General features: G+C 33.4%; 1 protein-coding gene across 3 annotated transcripts in view; it reads left to right on the top strand.

Annotated features, from left to right (window-relative positions):
- Positions 1-13843, top strand: part of LOC128988579 (beta-arrestin-1) — a 71213-nt gene extending 57370 nt beyond the window's left edge. The window contains exons 7-14 of one of the 3 annotated variants that reach the window (XM_054409981.1): positions 4696-4831; positions 5315-5399; positions 6319-6391; positions 7162-7305; positions 7970-8113; positions 9900-9986; positions 10817-10960; positions 11450-13843. In XM_054409981.1, the coding sequence (XP_054265956.1) occupies positions 4696-4831; positions 5315-5399; positions 6319-6391; positions 7162-7305; positions 7970-8113; positions 9900-9986; positions 10817-10960; positions 11450-11537 (901 nt within the window). In that variant the 3' untranslated portion in view covers positions 11538-13843. The remainder of the gene's footprint in view (positions 1-4695; positions 4832-5314; positions 5400-6318; positions 6392-7161; positions 7306-7969; positions 8114-9899; positions 9987-10816; positions 10961-11449) is intronic. The other 2 variants (XM_054409982.1, XM_054409983.1) reach the window with 2 other exon arrangements.
- The last annotated feature ends 991 nt before the right edge of the window (positions 13844-14834 follow it).

Below are 14834 nucleotides of genomic sequence, written 5' to 3'. Positions count from 1 at the left end.
CCATGAACTATTGATACATAAACCAGGGGCGGACTGGCCCGCCGGCCCACCGGCCAGTGGGCCGATACGCCTTCTCAAAAGTCCCATATTTGCGCCCTCGTTAAAGGAAAAATTCATATTAAAAAAAAAAAATGAGACGAGACGTATTTTTGGAAAGCAAGAGTAAAAACTTCGAGTAAAAGTTTCAGCAGTAAATAGGAAAACATAAAGTCGGGTGTGAGACCTGAATAGACACTGTCGACAAGCGAGAGCAAAGCAGCTCTTCTCTCTCGTACGTGTGGCCTACTCCGAGTGGAAGGCACTTTAATCTGTGCTGTGGTCTGAGCTACTTAAAAACAGCTGTCCTCTTCCCGCGTCATTTTACGCCGAACCCGAAAAAAAACTGCACTGGGACTGCATCCGACATCGGTCTCGGTCGGTGTCACGATGTATTGTCGTCTGTGGTAAACAACTAGTGAAGATAATTTAATATTATTTCATATTTGTTATAATATTTAATTATTGCTCACACTTTATCTATTTCACTTTAAGCACAGAAAACATACTACTAGTATGTTTTCTGTGCTTTAAGTCACATTCAATTTTTATCAATGTCAACTCAACTCTTTTGTAAAATGGCGTTTGCCGTGCATGTAATAAATAAATAAAGAGTGTGAGCTGCCAATTAAAATGTGTCTCTCTTTAGTGAGTGTCTAATTTGTGTATCTGTGTCGAAAGCTTCAATTTATTTTTATATTCTTTACCTACACGGGAAACATGAACGAATGTAGTATTGTAGAATCACTACTTTTACAAAATTAAAATTAGATTTAGTGACAGTGTATTTGTTAACTTAACCATTACACAGTAAAGGTTAAACAGTAAACAGTATTTTAATATGTGGCTACCGCCTATTAATTAATGATTTGAATATGCACTATGGCACTAATTTGGTCAACTTTCCTATTTTACTCACACATAGCCAGCCCAAAATACCTTCGTAGTTCTCTCTAGGCTATGGCTTCCATTTCGTTTGTAGAAATGGCTTAGGTAGGCCTACTTTAGGGTTACAGTTTTGACTTAATGTAATGCTAAAACAGTTTTAGTCAATAAATTGGGTTTTTTTCACAGTGAAAGCATATATTGTTTGTGTTAAAATAATTTCATAGAAATCTGAAATATATAACTTCTGTTATTTACAGTGCCAAAAAATACATCAGTTGCAGGTTCGGGTTGTAAACAGGAAGCACATGATTTATATTGTATGCATGCAGCAAAGTCATGCAAGGGAAAATAGTGAAAATACACAAATATAATACGAAAGAACCTAAGAAAATCGTTTGTATTTTTATTTTTGTTAGGATATTTACTGTCAGAATAGCGCCAAGTCGTGTGGGTAAATAGTCTAAATTTTGTAAACCAAACATTGACCAATAGTGTCAGTGATCAGATTTCTGATTTCCACTGTTAATGACTCTAGATTGCCTAAAAATGCGAGATTACAGGTATAATTTTTAAAAAATTTCCCCTCTGTACAGGGGGGTATTCCATACCCCCCAGACCCCCCGGTTGGCGCCTTCGGGCTAGTCAAGGTTTACGCCCTAAAAGAGTACCCAGTCCGCCCCTGACATAAACAACGTAAATCGTAAACAATTCATAATGGTTTGCTAAAAAAACGTTTTACTTAAATGAGTTATCATTTTCTTAGCATAAACTAACATTTTGGAATCCAGACAGAAAAAGCAAAACTTATACAGTTAAGACATCAATTAAATTGAATAAGGCTGTAATACCACTGTATAAATAAGGTGCAACACCAACGATAACTAATTTGTAAATTACAGTGATGTGTTGGTACGTAAAAATGATTCTTGCTGCTACCAACGGTTCTAAGGGAAAAAACCAGTACCAAAAACCAACGTTTACAGTTAAGAATTACGTCCGACAAATAAAATGCGTTAATCAAGTCCCAAGGTTATTGATTTCTTGGTTTTGGATTTTTTCGTGAAAAGTTATCGGCAATCAAAATTATTTCCCATTAATTGCTTTATTCGTAAACAACTTTTAATGTAAACTTATTGGTGTCAGTTTGAAAAAAAAAACAACTGTTTGTTATTTAATAGATTACGCAGGCCTATTCTCTAAACAATGATTGGTATATCTTTTAACATTAGAATGAAATGTGACCAATGCTGTGACCAATCACGCAATGCTGGGTTTTTGGACGTTTGTAATTTTATTTCTTAAGTAGGGAGGCCGTGTATTCTAGGGAAAAGTACCGGTATCAAGGATCGTCGTCGAAAAGGTTGTTATGAATAATTGGGTAGGCGTAAGTACCCAAGAGATGGGCTATGGGCCTATTGGCTGTATCGTCCAGCGATTGCATCATACGGTGAATAGGAACAGAAAGTAACACATTGGAAAAGCGAGTTTAGCATCATCCATAAACCGTAAACCTCTGTTACAATCACCCACTGTAGTTGTGATTTTTTGCTTTACACTTTACACTTTACACAACCACCATTGAAGCGCCGTCAATGAGTTAGTAAGCTATTGGCGACGATCATTAATAAATTCAAGTTTCCCAGCCCTATACAACACTGATTCAAGGTTATCAAAACTCAAGAACAATTTTATATACAAAGAATCTCTGGTTCCTAACCTGGATGATGTTATTAAATTTCATTTACGGTTACACTATATTATTCCACTTGCGATTAATTAAATCCGTTATGTAAGACAACGATTTTAATCTCACTTGGATGGGCTTTGCCTTGAAAACGTGATCGGAAATGGTTGTGGTATTTGTAAACATATCAGTGACAGCGAGAAAAAAATATCTTGATCCGAACAGCTGTTCGTTATTTCATAGATCATTATGTGATAAAAATTGGAAGAAAACTTGACAAAAATCGCACAAAACTGCATTTTTGAACGTCCGTAATGTTATTTACTAATTATTGAGGCCATATTTTAATGGCTAAAGACACTCTCGCCAATCCAGTGAATACATTAAAATGACTTGGATCTTGATAGGTACTCTCGTTTTCCTGGAGAAGATTGTGTAAAATGCCATCTTGAGTGTTACAGAAAGACAGAAAGACAGACAGACAGACAGGAATTTAGATGAGACTTGTTTCGGCTTCTTTAAGTATAAAACGTAAAAATAACCTACAAATGAATGATTATGAGCAATGTACAGACAAAACTCTAATTTTATTTATATAGATTCTCATTGGTTGCAATTTAATAAGTGGTGTAGCAAAACACAAACACAAAATTTATTGAAATGAAATTAAGTCAATGTTAAGTGAATACTATTAATAAACATATTTACGACATAAAGACATTTAATTGAAGCCTAAAAAACCGTTCGAAAAGGCATTCTATTCTTTATACTAGTAAAAATTAAAATGAGGGGATAAAAAATAGTTTTCAAAGATCATGTTGATCAATGTACCTATCAATGTATCTAGTCTTGAAAAAATAAGTAGGCTATTTAAAAGCAGACTCCAAACATAATGAAGTTGATCGGTTGTTAACAAAATGTCATCATTTTTCAAACCATGTAAACCTTATAGTTTTCCAACTGTTGCCTTGTTTATTTTTTTCTTTTTATGTTTTTTTTTACTTTGTCATGTTTCAATTAATGGTTCAAATATTCATAGTATATATATTTCTGAACAAGAACATATACCCATGTATATATAACTAATAAACGTTCCATAAGCATTTTACACGAGAGAACACTATTCGGCAAGTAGCCGGTCATCATGAAGGAGCTTGGACGTCGTGCAACAGCGCTGAGCTATATTGGAAGTCGTGCAACAGTCAAATATTTATTGTACGTCGTGGCACTTGGACGTCGTGCAACTGGCAGCGACTTTGGACGTCGTGCAACACTCCCGCAAATGTTACTTTTTTACAATTATATAGTGCACTGTTTCACGACGTCCAAGTGCCACGACGTCCAAAGCTTGTAGAAAGACTATATTTTTGGCAGTTACTGTACTTTTGGACGTCGTGGCACTTGGACGTCGTGCAACAACTCAAAAATTATGTTTTGGACGTCGTGGCACTGAATAAATATTATTGGACGTCGTGGCACTTGGACGTCGTGCAATGCATCCCATCTGATTCGTATCAACTTTTTAAACTTCAAAAAAGAATACTTAGAATTATGACTTTTAAACCCGTAAAACATTCTTGCAAACAACTTTTTAAAGAACTAAAGATTCTAACCGTCCCTAATTTGTATATTCTTAAATGTTTATTGTATGTGAAATCAAATTTTGAAAAACTCCACAGTGAAAATAATTGGCACAATTATAACACTAGATTTCATACAGATTTTCAATATCCTATACACAGATTAAATCTTGTGGAAAGGACACCTTCTTATATGGGTAAAAGATTTTTTAACAATTTGCCTGGGTACTACAAATCTATAATAGGATTAGTATCTTTCAAAGAAAAATTTTTTGAATTTTTATTGGAAAAGAATTATTATAGTATTGGTCAGTTTCTTGAAGATAAATCAATGTGAATTGTTTGTTTTGTTACCTACTATGTATTTATTTTTACCAATATAAGCTAGTTTATTTTTTAGTATAGTTTGACAATGTCACCTGTTTTGTCTGGCTGTGCCAGAGCATAAAAAAAAAACGTTTTGTGACAATAAAGATGACTTTGACTTTGACTTTGTTTCGTTTACAGGAATTCAGTGAGATTAGCAATAAGAAAAATAATGTACGCTCCGAGCAAACAAGGGGAACAACCTTCTGTGGAGGTTAGCAAGGAGTTCATGATGAGTCCAAACAAACTACATCTTGAGGCTTCATTAGACAAAGAAGTGAGTGCTAGGTTATGATAAGGCTAGAGGGCTCTTTAGGACTAATCTGTAATAGAGGGATTGACATTTTCTGAAATTGATTTGGTACACTGATTTTGGATTATTCTTAAAATGTGGTTCCTTTTGCCTTAATAATCAAGACAATCTATTGTTTTAATTTTACGTTAAACATGTTTTAAAATTGGGGTTTCCTATTAAAAGTAGTCATTGGTTTTCAACTTTAGTAAATAATCACATTAAGTACAGTAGAAGTAATACAATTTTATTTAGTACAACTAAATTACTATACTATAACACTACTAAATCCTGTTCAGCCTGTTCAATAATTTTTTCTTTCCATGTTACTTTGTGATGCAAACTTATTTGTTCAGTAAAAGATTTATCTGTAAGAAATATTACTATTCAAACTATTCTTAAAACTAATATACTAATGTCAGAATAAATAGTTTTAAAAAGTTTAGTTACTTAACATGTGTTTTTCAGTTGTACCATCATGGCGAGAGTATTGCAGTGAACGTTCATATAGCAAACAATTCCAATAGAACGGTGAAGAAGATCAAAGTTTCAGGTAGTTTTTTTATTTGTCTTTAATTTTGTGACAAACATCAATAGAATTAATTTTTTAAATGGCATTTACTAAAATCTTGAATTTTGATACTGAAGTTGAAGTACCATCTGAAGTAACTGTTGACAATTTGTTATACAAGAAGAGCATATTTGAAAGAACCACTCATAGAGGGTGGTAACAGTCTGAAACGCTTCTATTTATTTGCCTGTGTTTTCTTTACTATGGTGGTTTATATAACATATAAAATCGGCTATAGCTTACAATAAGTTGACCTATTAGTTTGGTTTAGTTAAAAAGGTGGTGTAATCGATATAAGTCAGTACTTAACAATAACATCAGGTTGGTTGATGGCTCAGTCAATGACGTCACGTCCAATTGTTTAACTTTGACTTGCTGAAAAGATCATAGCCTAACCAGGATAAAATTAACGATGAATAAAGTCCTAACATTTTAGAAACTATTCACTTTTAGCACATACATATTTTCAAATCATTGTTAATTTTGAGAATGGCAATAGATTAACTCTCATATCTGAAAAAAACGTTGAATCAACTATTTTTAAAACAAACGTATATTAGTAACATTCAAGTCAGTATAGAAAAAAACCTGTTAACATTCCAAAACAACCAATATTTATTAATAGTAGTTGACTCAGCCCCCAATTATAATTCAAAAACTTAGTTTACCTATAATCTATAATATAGTAGAGGAAGAGTTTCAATTTTTAACTCACTGGTGAAAAACTATTTAAAATCTATCAGAAATTGCAAAGCCACAATTTTTTACCCCAGTTTGTAATCAAAACTAGATTCATACAAACACGTCAGAAAATAAAACTTATTCTACCAGATTTTATGACTGGCAGTTCTTGTTTGTCTGTATGCACATGTTATTTATTTACTGTAATTGTGTTTTCCAGTTCGCCAGTTTGCAGACATCTGCTTGTTCTCGACAGCTCAGTACAAGTGTACAGTAGCAGAAGCGGAGAGCGAGTGAGTTACTAGGATAGTCTTAATAAAATAAACAAAATAGTCTTACTATGAAAGAATTAGCGTTTGGAAGGAAAATGAAAATTTTGAAATAGGAAACCATGATCAGAAGTCAATCCTCTAAAGAAAGAAGTCCTTGACATAATAATGTTATAGTAACAGTCTCCTACTAATGATGTTTCTCACAAATTCAAACATTTCTAAAACTTTTTTTATTTAAAATATGTACGGTACAAAAATTAGAGAGGGTTTTCTAATTTTTAATTAAAAATATAAATATTTCTTACAACTGTTTTGATATTTTTTCGGAGTGTTCTGTATCAACGCAGATGATACAGACAAGATCTTTCAACATTTAAAAACTGTAATTAAGGATGTACTTATTGTGTTCATTTACCAAACAGTTGGTAACCTATGTACGGTAAAGTACTCCTAGCCATTTGATTTCCTATGATATGTTCAAATATGGCAGATTCAGTAGTGATTAACAATAGCTTTAATCTTTATCTTTGGGTTGCGTGGTATAGTGGTAGAACGCTGGACTCGGTCTCCGAGGTCCCGGGTTATAATCCTACTAAACAATGGATTTGATCAAAATGAATACCACTACCTCCTCTAGACCTAGCCTGAAGTAATGTGGAGACCAATTTAGGGTTAAAACCTAGAGGGGAAAAATCATTTTTGCCCCTAATATCTGTGCACTATGTGTTATTTGTATATTACAAGATAGTTGCAGTTGTAGTGGTGATTATGTTGCTGTTGTTGTTATTCAGAGCAGGGTGTCCGGTAGGACCGGGTTTCACTTTGTCTAAGGTTTACACAGTGACGCCAACATTGCAGAGCAACAAAGACAAGCGAGGGTTGGCACTGGACGGCCAGCTCAAACACGAGGATACCAACCTCGCGTCGTCGACAATGTGAGTTGTAACGTAGCCGCTAGCCGCTGTTGACGCCAGCATGTGGGACTAGAGAGGCGGTGGTTGGGTCTCTTCAGTGTGGGGCAAACTTAGCAGCAATGAAAAGTGTAAAATTATCGGTGAAACATTTCGGACCCCGATGGTGTGCTTCATTAACCACTAACAAAGAATGGGTACTAACTATGATGCAGGTCAAAATTAATTTTGGAGGTTATTCGTTAACTTTTTTTTAGAAAATATGTGGTGAATTAAAAGAAATCTTGTAAAAATAATTATTTTTGCAAATAAGACCCTGTAAAGGGGTTTTATGATTTTTTATATAGCAGCTGACTTTTCTCCAATGATGAGGCCTAAATGTAGATAAATATACACCAATACATTCCAATATTAGGATTCTTAAAAACTTGTTATGAAGAAAACAAAAAAGATGTAAGAAGTATTATTGTTTTCACTGGCAAAGGTTTTTAAAATTTTAAGTAATCAAAATCTTAGAACTTTTGATGTTTTTTTTTATAAACGCCTACATTGTTATCAATATCAACCAGCTGTTTCTTTAAATTAAAAGTTTGATTACTCAGTTTGTCCCACCTGAGAGTGGCCGCTGCGGTATTTGGCTTTTCGCACTAAGTAGTGACGTTCCAGTATTGTTTGTGGTGTGTTCTAGAGAGGGTTGCCCTATTGGTCCGGGATTCACTTTATCTAAGGTATTCACACTAACTCCTCTACTGGCCAATAACAAAGACAAGTGGGGCTTGGCGTTGGACGGTCAACTCAAACACGAGGACACCAACTTGGCGTCGAGCACGTTGTGAGTGGTGTTTGGTGTTAGACCCTTCGACATCACTTTGCATCTACAGTAGAGAGTCGATTATCCAAAACGATCGGAGATTAGGGGTGTTCAGATACTGATTTTCACGATAACCAACTGTTGACAGAAAAAATTTGATTAAATTAACTTTGATAACATTAAAATTTGTATTATATTTTCTAATGACAAATCTAAGATAATATTATATCTTTACTCTCAAACTAATATAAACGTTTTGTGATATAGTCACAGTTCTTTTTGATGCCAGATAACTCACAGCATTTCAACTTCCTTAGTCTGAGTTGAACTCGATTAATTTGCACATTTTTTTTTTGCTTCAATATCTTAAGTTTGTCTACAAACACATGTGTTTATGTTTAGACAATAAAGTCAGTTAGATTCAAAGACAACATAATTGCTTACAAACTGTCAAAGAAAAATACCCATAAATAACAGGAAATGAGTGAAAGTGGCGGGAACGGCCTCAACTCGAGGGTATTCATTGACCTAAGCATCACTTGAGCAGCGATCGCTCGCTGGTCTTGTGATTGGCACGTTTTAGATTTGTTGTTTCTTTCTCCCTTTTGGTTTACCGACATTTGAGATGACTGGGCTTTGGATAATCAATGCTCTACTGTGTAAATTTTGTCACCCTTTAACATCTTAGCGAGTCAAACAATAAAATCACATATGTTGAACCTTTAAATAAGTGCAAGAAATTAGGATAAATAGATCATTTCTGAAAGATAAAAACTGTGTGCAACTGTAGAGTATACCTCTAAACTAATGTAAATCAAAATATCCGTTTGATCCAAACTAGTAAAAACTTTTAACACAAAATTTAAATGGATTAGAAACCATAAAGAACCAAAAACTTCCTCGACAAATCTATTCAAATTAGCTAAAGGGAATATTTTTTTAATTATTCTAGTTTTCTGCTATATTGCCTATATACAGTGGTGTACTACAGTTATATTATAACTCTAAGGTATTATTTTAGTGAAATATTACCTAAGTCTTTATGCTTGCTTGTACCTGTAGAAATAGCAAATATTGTCAAACCATTTTCCTCGACTCCAACTGTTTTTATGGTAGCAGTGGTCTTAAAAGTAATTTCCTCTGTTTCATTGTCATATTTTCATTCTCAGATCTTACAATACTAACTTTCTCTTTACATTGTGATAGACCTGGGAAGCTTTGCTTTTAAAAACAAGTTTAACCATCATTAGTAAATTGGTTCAACTATGAAAAATTATGCAGTTCAGATGGTGCTAGAACAGATAAATAACTAGCTAAAATCAATAAATAATTAAAATGTAGTAATTTCTGTTCTTTTAATAAAAAATATGTAGGTATTATAATTACATCGTATCGTGGCAGTATGTTCAGGTATGGCCATCAATCTTGCCAGTAAAGTGGAGTTCAGTTAGGGTTAGGATTTATTAATAAAAATTTTTACTAAACGATTTTGGATTTAGTTAATAATTTCCTTTCTTACACGTCCATTAGAGTTGTAATTTGGTAATTTGCATGTCTTTGGGTTGAAGGTTCCAACAAATTGTTTGGATAAGGTTTTTAATAGTTGTGCATGGGTATACCATTAGAAATATGCATGGCGTGAAATGAAACAAGATGCTCACTTTTGTTAAAAATAGTTATAGTGAAGATTTAAAACATTAAACAATTCAAGATTAGACGTTTTTAAATGCTTATATGTTTATATTATTGATGGTTTGGATTGTAAAATGTAATTTGAGTGTTATTAATTACTTGCTTTGATTTTCAGAGTGGCAGATCCATCTCAGAAGGAAAACCTAGGCATTATTGTTCAGTATAAAGTGAAAGTAAAACTTTGCCTTGGCCCGCTGGGAGGGTAAGTTGAATATCTTTTGCCATAATACTTTATTTTTTTAAAGTGATTTAGTTTATAAGTTAGTTTTAGTGGTTTTCTAAAGTGATTTTGAAGAGTTTTCAGTTTTAATTTAATTGGATCAAATAAAAAATTCATTCAGAGAAAAAGTTGGATTAGGCCTACGGCTTTTAAATATAACTCTGTAAATATCAACAAGCTATTATTGGTTTGATTGACTCATTACATTTGATTGACATTATAAGCATTATTTTTTTTTTACTCAAAATTAAGCCTCTCATAAAGTTATCGTCTTAACACATTAGGTATCTTTTCAATAAATAGTACTGTAATACCCTCATAGCTTTAAGTTACAGTTAATATCGATGTAATTCATGTATTAATATACTTAGGGTTGAATTGAAACCTTTTTATATTATGTATAGGTACTGTAATGAAATCATCTTAGATATTTTAAATAGATTTAAAAAATAAAATCTAAATTATCCTTCCTCATAAACCTGTCACAATCAACAAGGAAAATATAGATAGGGTTAAGTTATCTAGGGGGATTAGAGTTCAAGGGCCTAGAAATACTCATGGGTATTTATTTATTCAACACAACTTTGACATTTTCCTCTAGTGAAGAATTTAATCAGAGGATAAATTTAAGACAAATGTCAGTTAGGTCTTTTTTAAGAACTCCTACTACAAGAACAAATTGTGTTGTGTAAAGTATCTTGAAGCCCCTAAACTCTTTGTTGTTTCAGGTAAGCAGGCTAAACTGTATTTTTCTATCTTGTTAAAAATTTACTTGACTTTTACATAAAATGTAACCAAAGTGGGTGATGCAGGGACCTTGTGGCTGAGTTGCCGTTTATCTTGATGCATCCCAAGCCAGAAGACGAGCCTTCGCTGCCTCCCACGGGGAGAGGTTCTCCCTCCAAGGCTTCCGGGGACAATGTTCCAGTTGACACCAACCTTATTCAGCTGGACACGTCAGTATTTATTCACTTCTACTATTGTTTAGATGGGTCCAAGTTTAAGTATGTAAATCTCCATTCAGCCCCAGGCGATATGATTTGAGAAAGTATGGGTTATAGTGTTTGCCTACCATTTGGTAATTGCTGGGGTCTTGAGGATCTGAAGCTTTTTGATTCTAAAAAAAGCTAAAATTTTAAGCCATTCTATGTTTTAATTTCATTACATACAAATAGTAATGTTTCTCACTGAGTAATATTGGGGGTTTTGTAAAGTATACTAGGTAACAAAACCTGCAAATTCTCAATCATCAGAATCATTAGTGTTTACAATGCTTGTGAAACACCATCATAGCATGTTTCTCAATGAACTGTAGCTGCTATGATGGTCTTATTTCGGACAGTGATGCACTAAAATGTGTAATTTAAAAACAATTATTTAAGGTTTAATGGTTTATTAAAATTTTTGCTAAAAAAAATTTGTGATTGAAGTTTATCAATTTGCAGAGATGCGAGCGCTGGAGACGGTGATGATGATATTATCTTCGAGGACTTTGCACGGCTCCGTCTCAAGGCTGGGGAAAGTGACGCCTGAGGGAGTGCGGTGGGACTACGTGTCCTACGCACTCACATCTACGTCACCTGCGAATAGCCAGAGTATTAGTAAAGAAATATTTAATGTACAATTTATAGCTTGTATTCTAATTTATACTCGATTGAACGTTTTAAGAGAGAGCATAATTTATATATATATATATTTCAGGGTAAGATGTATACTACGAGTCGTGTACCAACTATTCCACTGAGGTTTTTTTGATTATCGTAACTACTTCGTGTTGTGTTTTTCGAGAGACGGTGCTTGTGATATATTTTGTACTACGGTCTTGATTGTATTTTTTTTCTTCCATCTGTTTTATAGATCCGCTGAGCGGTTTTTTATGCATTTTATAAATAGTTCCTCATTTTGAGGCTGGGTTTGAAACCCACCAAGCAGAAATCTTGTTGGCACAAATGAGAAAGAGGTGCAAAATGTATATTTTATTTGTATCAGGTGCAGGTCAACTTCCGAATTTTTTATACTCAAAATATGGATGACTACTTAACTGATGAAAAGTGCGGTTTTGTGTAGCTTTGACCCTTGTGTCATTCCTGTCCTTGTTTTATGGATTTATTCCTCTACTAAAGGTATGTTTCCCTTGCTAATTGAGTCAAGGACATGAGCTGAGTGTAAATCAGTTAAAGGCCTGTCCAAGACACATATCCCAAATGTTCCAGGGATCTTGTATAAAAGGAAACATACCTAAGTTATCATTTTTGATATTCTTAAATATGCATTTGTATATCTCAAAAAAGCCTGAAACGTCCAGTTAGTCTAATCCTATCCCTATGAAAATATTCATTTTGATCTGTATTCATTTTACAATTTATATACTCAAGTCGACAAAGATGAATGAATGTATAACATAAAAAATAGAATCGTCTTTTAATTTTTGCTTGAAATTTGTTAAGTTTTATTTTGTTGTAAAAAATGGCTATTGTATCTGTATAAGAATATTCGTCTATATGAATTGAATTACTGAATGTAAATATAAGTGTAAAGCTGAATATAAAATTAATCTAATGAAAATAATAATTTTTGTAAGACTTTGTACACAGTGTTTGTAAATTTATTCTGTCATGTTATCAGATTAGTATTTCTCTGTGCTTTGAATCAACCATAGTTTTTCACTGCTTCTCTGTTTGTACCATCCATGAACTGAAATGTAAGCTCCCAAATGATATGGTCTTCGTGTCTCACAACTTTAACCTTGATGAAATAAAATTAGCTAAGTATCGAACATTCACTTTAAAACAGTTCATGAATGTTTATTGGATTGTGCCAAGTAATAAAATTCCTTTTTGGCTGCAACACTGAGCTAGAAAAGAACACTTTTGACTGACTAAACATGATAGATGTTATGGTACGAACAGTGTGAAGTAACTTAAATATTTTATGTTTGCTATCTCAAAAATGTACAAGAGTTCAAATTATACCCCATCCTTTAGGTCTACTGTCAACTCAAAAATATATTAAAGTTATAACCTTGAAATTGAATTTGGTCGAATTTTATTGCCAGTAGACTAAAACGCAAAATTGTGGATGACAATTTTGTTTGTCATAATCCACTATCTCAGGGCCATTTTATGCTAATGTTTTCTTGTGTAAAAACATTTTGGTCATCAGAGTCAATATTGAAATCCATGCATGTATATTCGTGCTCTATTTATGCACAATAAAAAAAACCTTTCATTGCATTTGAAATTTAGGAAATTTAGTAAAATTACAATGTTATGTATGCCCTACTCATTTTGAGATAGCAATTCAATACGTTATACTTTCTATCTACATTTACTGTTTTTATTTAATGTTTGTATAACTAACGTCAGTGTGCTCAATACCGTATTGCACTTTTCTAGTTGTTATGCCAAAGCGTTCTGTTCATTCTACAACTAATCATTCCAGTGTCAGTTTTCCATTCACGTTTTTGTGAAATTTTGTTTAAAAGTAACTTTTTTTCAGCATTTCAAAAGGTATTATTTAGTAAATGTTTTGTCGGACCGCTACTTTGCTATATGGTTTAGTGTGTCAAAAGCTTAATTTATGTATCGTGATGTAATTTACAAGATTTATTATCGTTTCACTTATTTAAATATTAAGGCACAAATATTGTACCCATTCTCAGGTTATATCTGTTTCAAAGGACAAAGGAAGCCTGACATCTAAAGAATTGACAGTACAAATTAGAATAGAACAGAAGAAACAGAAATGCGAAGAACTGCGTACACCACTATAAATGTTATTGTGTATTGTCTTTATTGTTGTTGGCAACGATGTCCAATAAATCAGATGTGACCATCCTCTGCAAGCCTTTCTATGACACCTGTGTTATAAAATAACTTCTTGTTTTGCCTGTCATGTAGGCATAACCAAACTAATAAGTTTCTATTATCGCATAACACAATATAATCAAAAATGGCATAGTTAAAATACTGTAGTTTCGGACTGTTATAGTCTTTAATAGTTTTTTAGAAAGAAAATTAGTAAAGAGACCGCAGATCCAAAGCCTCAATTAAAAACAGAATTCGTCTCAGTTGAATATGGAGAAAAAATCACCCACACTTTAAAAAATGAATTGAAAAAACACGGAAAAACTGTGGCGTTTAGAACATCTAATAAAGTCCAAAATCTTCTTAAACCTAGAGCCCAACAAAACCTGAGTGATAAATCCGGAGTGTACAAAATAACATGCAGTGACTGTAATAAATTCTATATTGGACAGACTGGCAGACCATTTATTAAGAGGTTCAAAGAACACCTTCCCAAAAATAGTTTTAACACAACAATCCAATTTTGCCGAACACCTAATTGACAGCAATCACAGTTATTCCAGCCTGAATGAAAATTTAAAACCTTTACACATTTGTAGAAAAAGTCGAGTAATGACATCACTAGAACAATATGAAATTTATAGTGCATCTAAAACAACCCCCCATAGCCTCCTGAATGATAAAAGCACACTACAATCCAACATATTATTCGAAGCATCGTTAAAGTTGAATGAAACGCCACCTGTAGCTACAAAGGACAGAGACAGGACAAAGGTCAACACTGCAAGTAACGTATGACCCCAGTCGAGACTCGACACACGACCGACGCGCGTCTACATGTCCGTCATAGCTCAAATAAAAGTAGGCCTACCGTGTATTTTTATGTTTTAATCGTGATGTATTTAAGTGTAAAGTTCGTGTACGTGTTTCAAAACTTCAAGACGCACCCAATGGGGAAGATCAAGAACTTATATTAGGACTGATGATGGCAATTTATTCTGCCGAAATGCATCTCCTGTAATAG

The sequence above is a fragment of the Macrosteles quadrilineatus genome, unplaced genomic scaffold (assembly GCF_028750875.1).
Source record: "Macrosteles quadrilineatus isolate MER2022 unplaced genomic scaffold, UCM_ALF_1.0 Scaffold_3__2_contigs__length_128488019, whole genome shotgun sequence".
Taxonomy (NCBI): domain Eukaryota; kingdom Metazoa; phylum Arthropoda; class Insecta; order Hemiptera; family Cicadellidae; genus Macrosteles; species Macrosteles quadrilineatus.
This window is presented reverse-complemented; position numbering and strand designations above follow the sequence as displayed.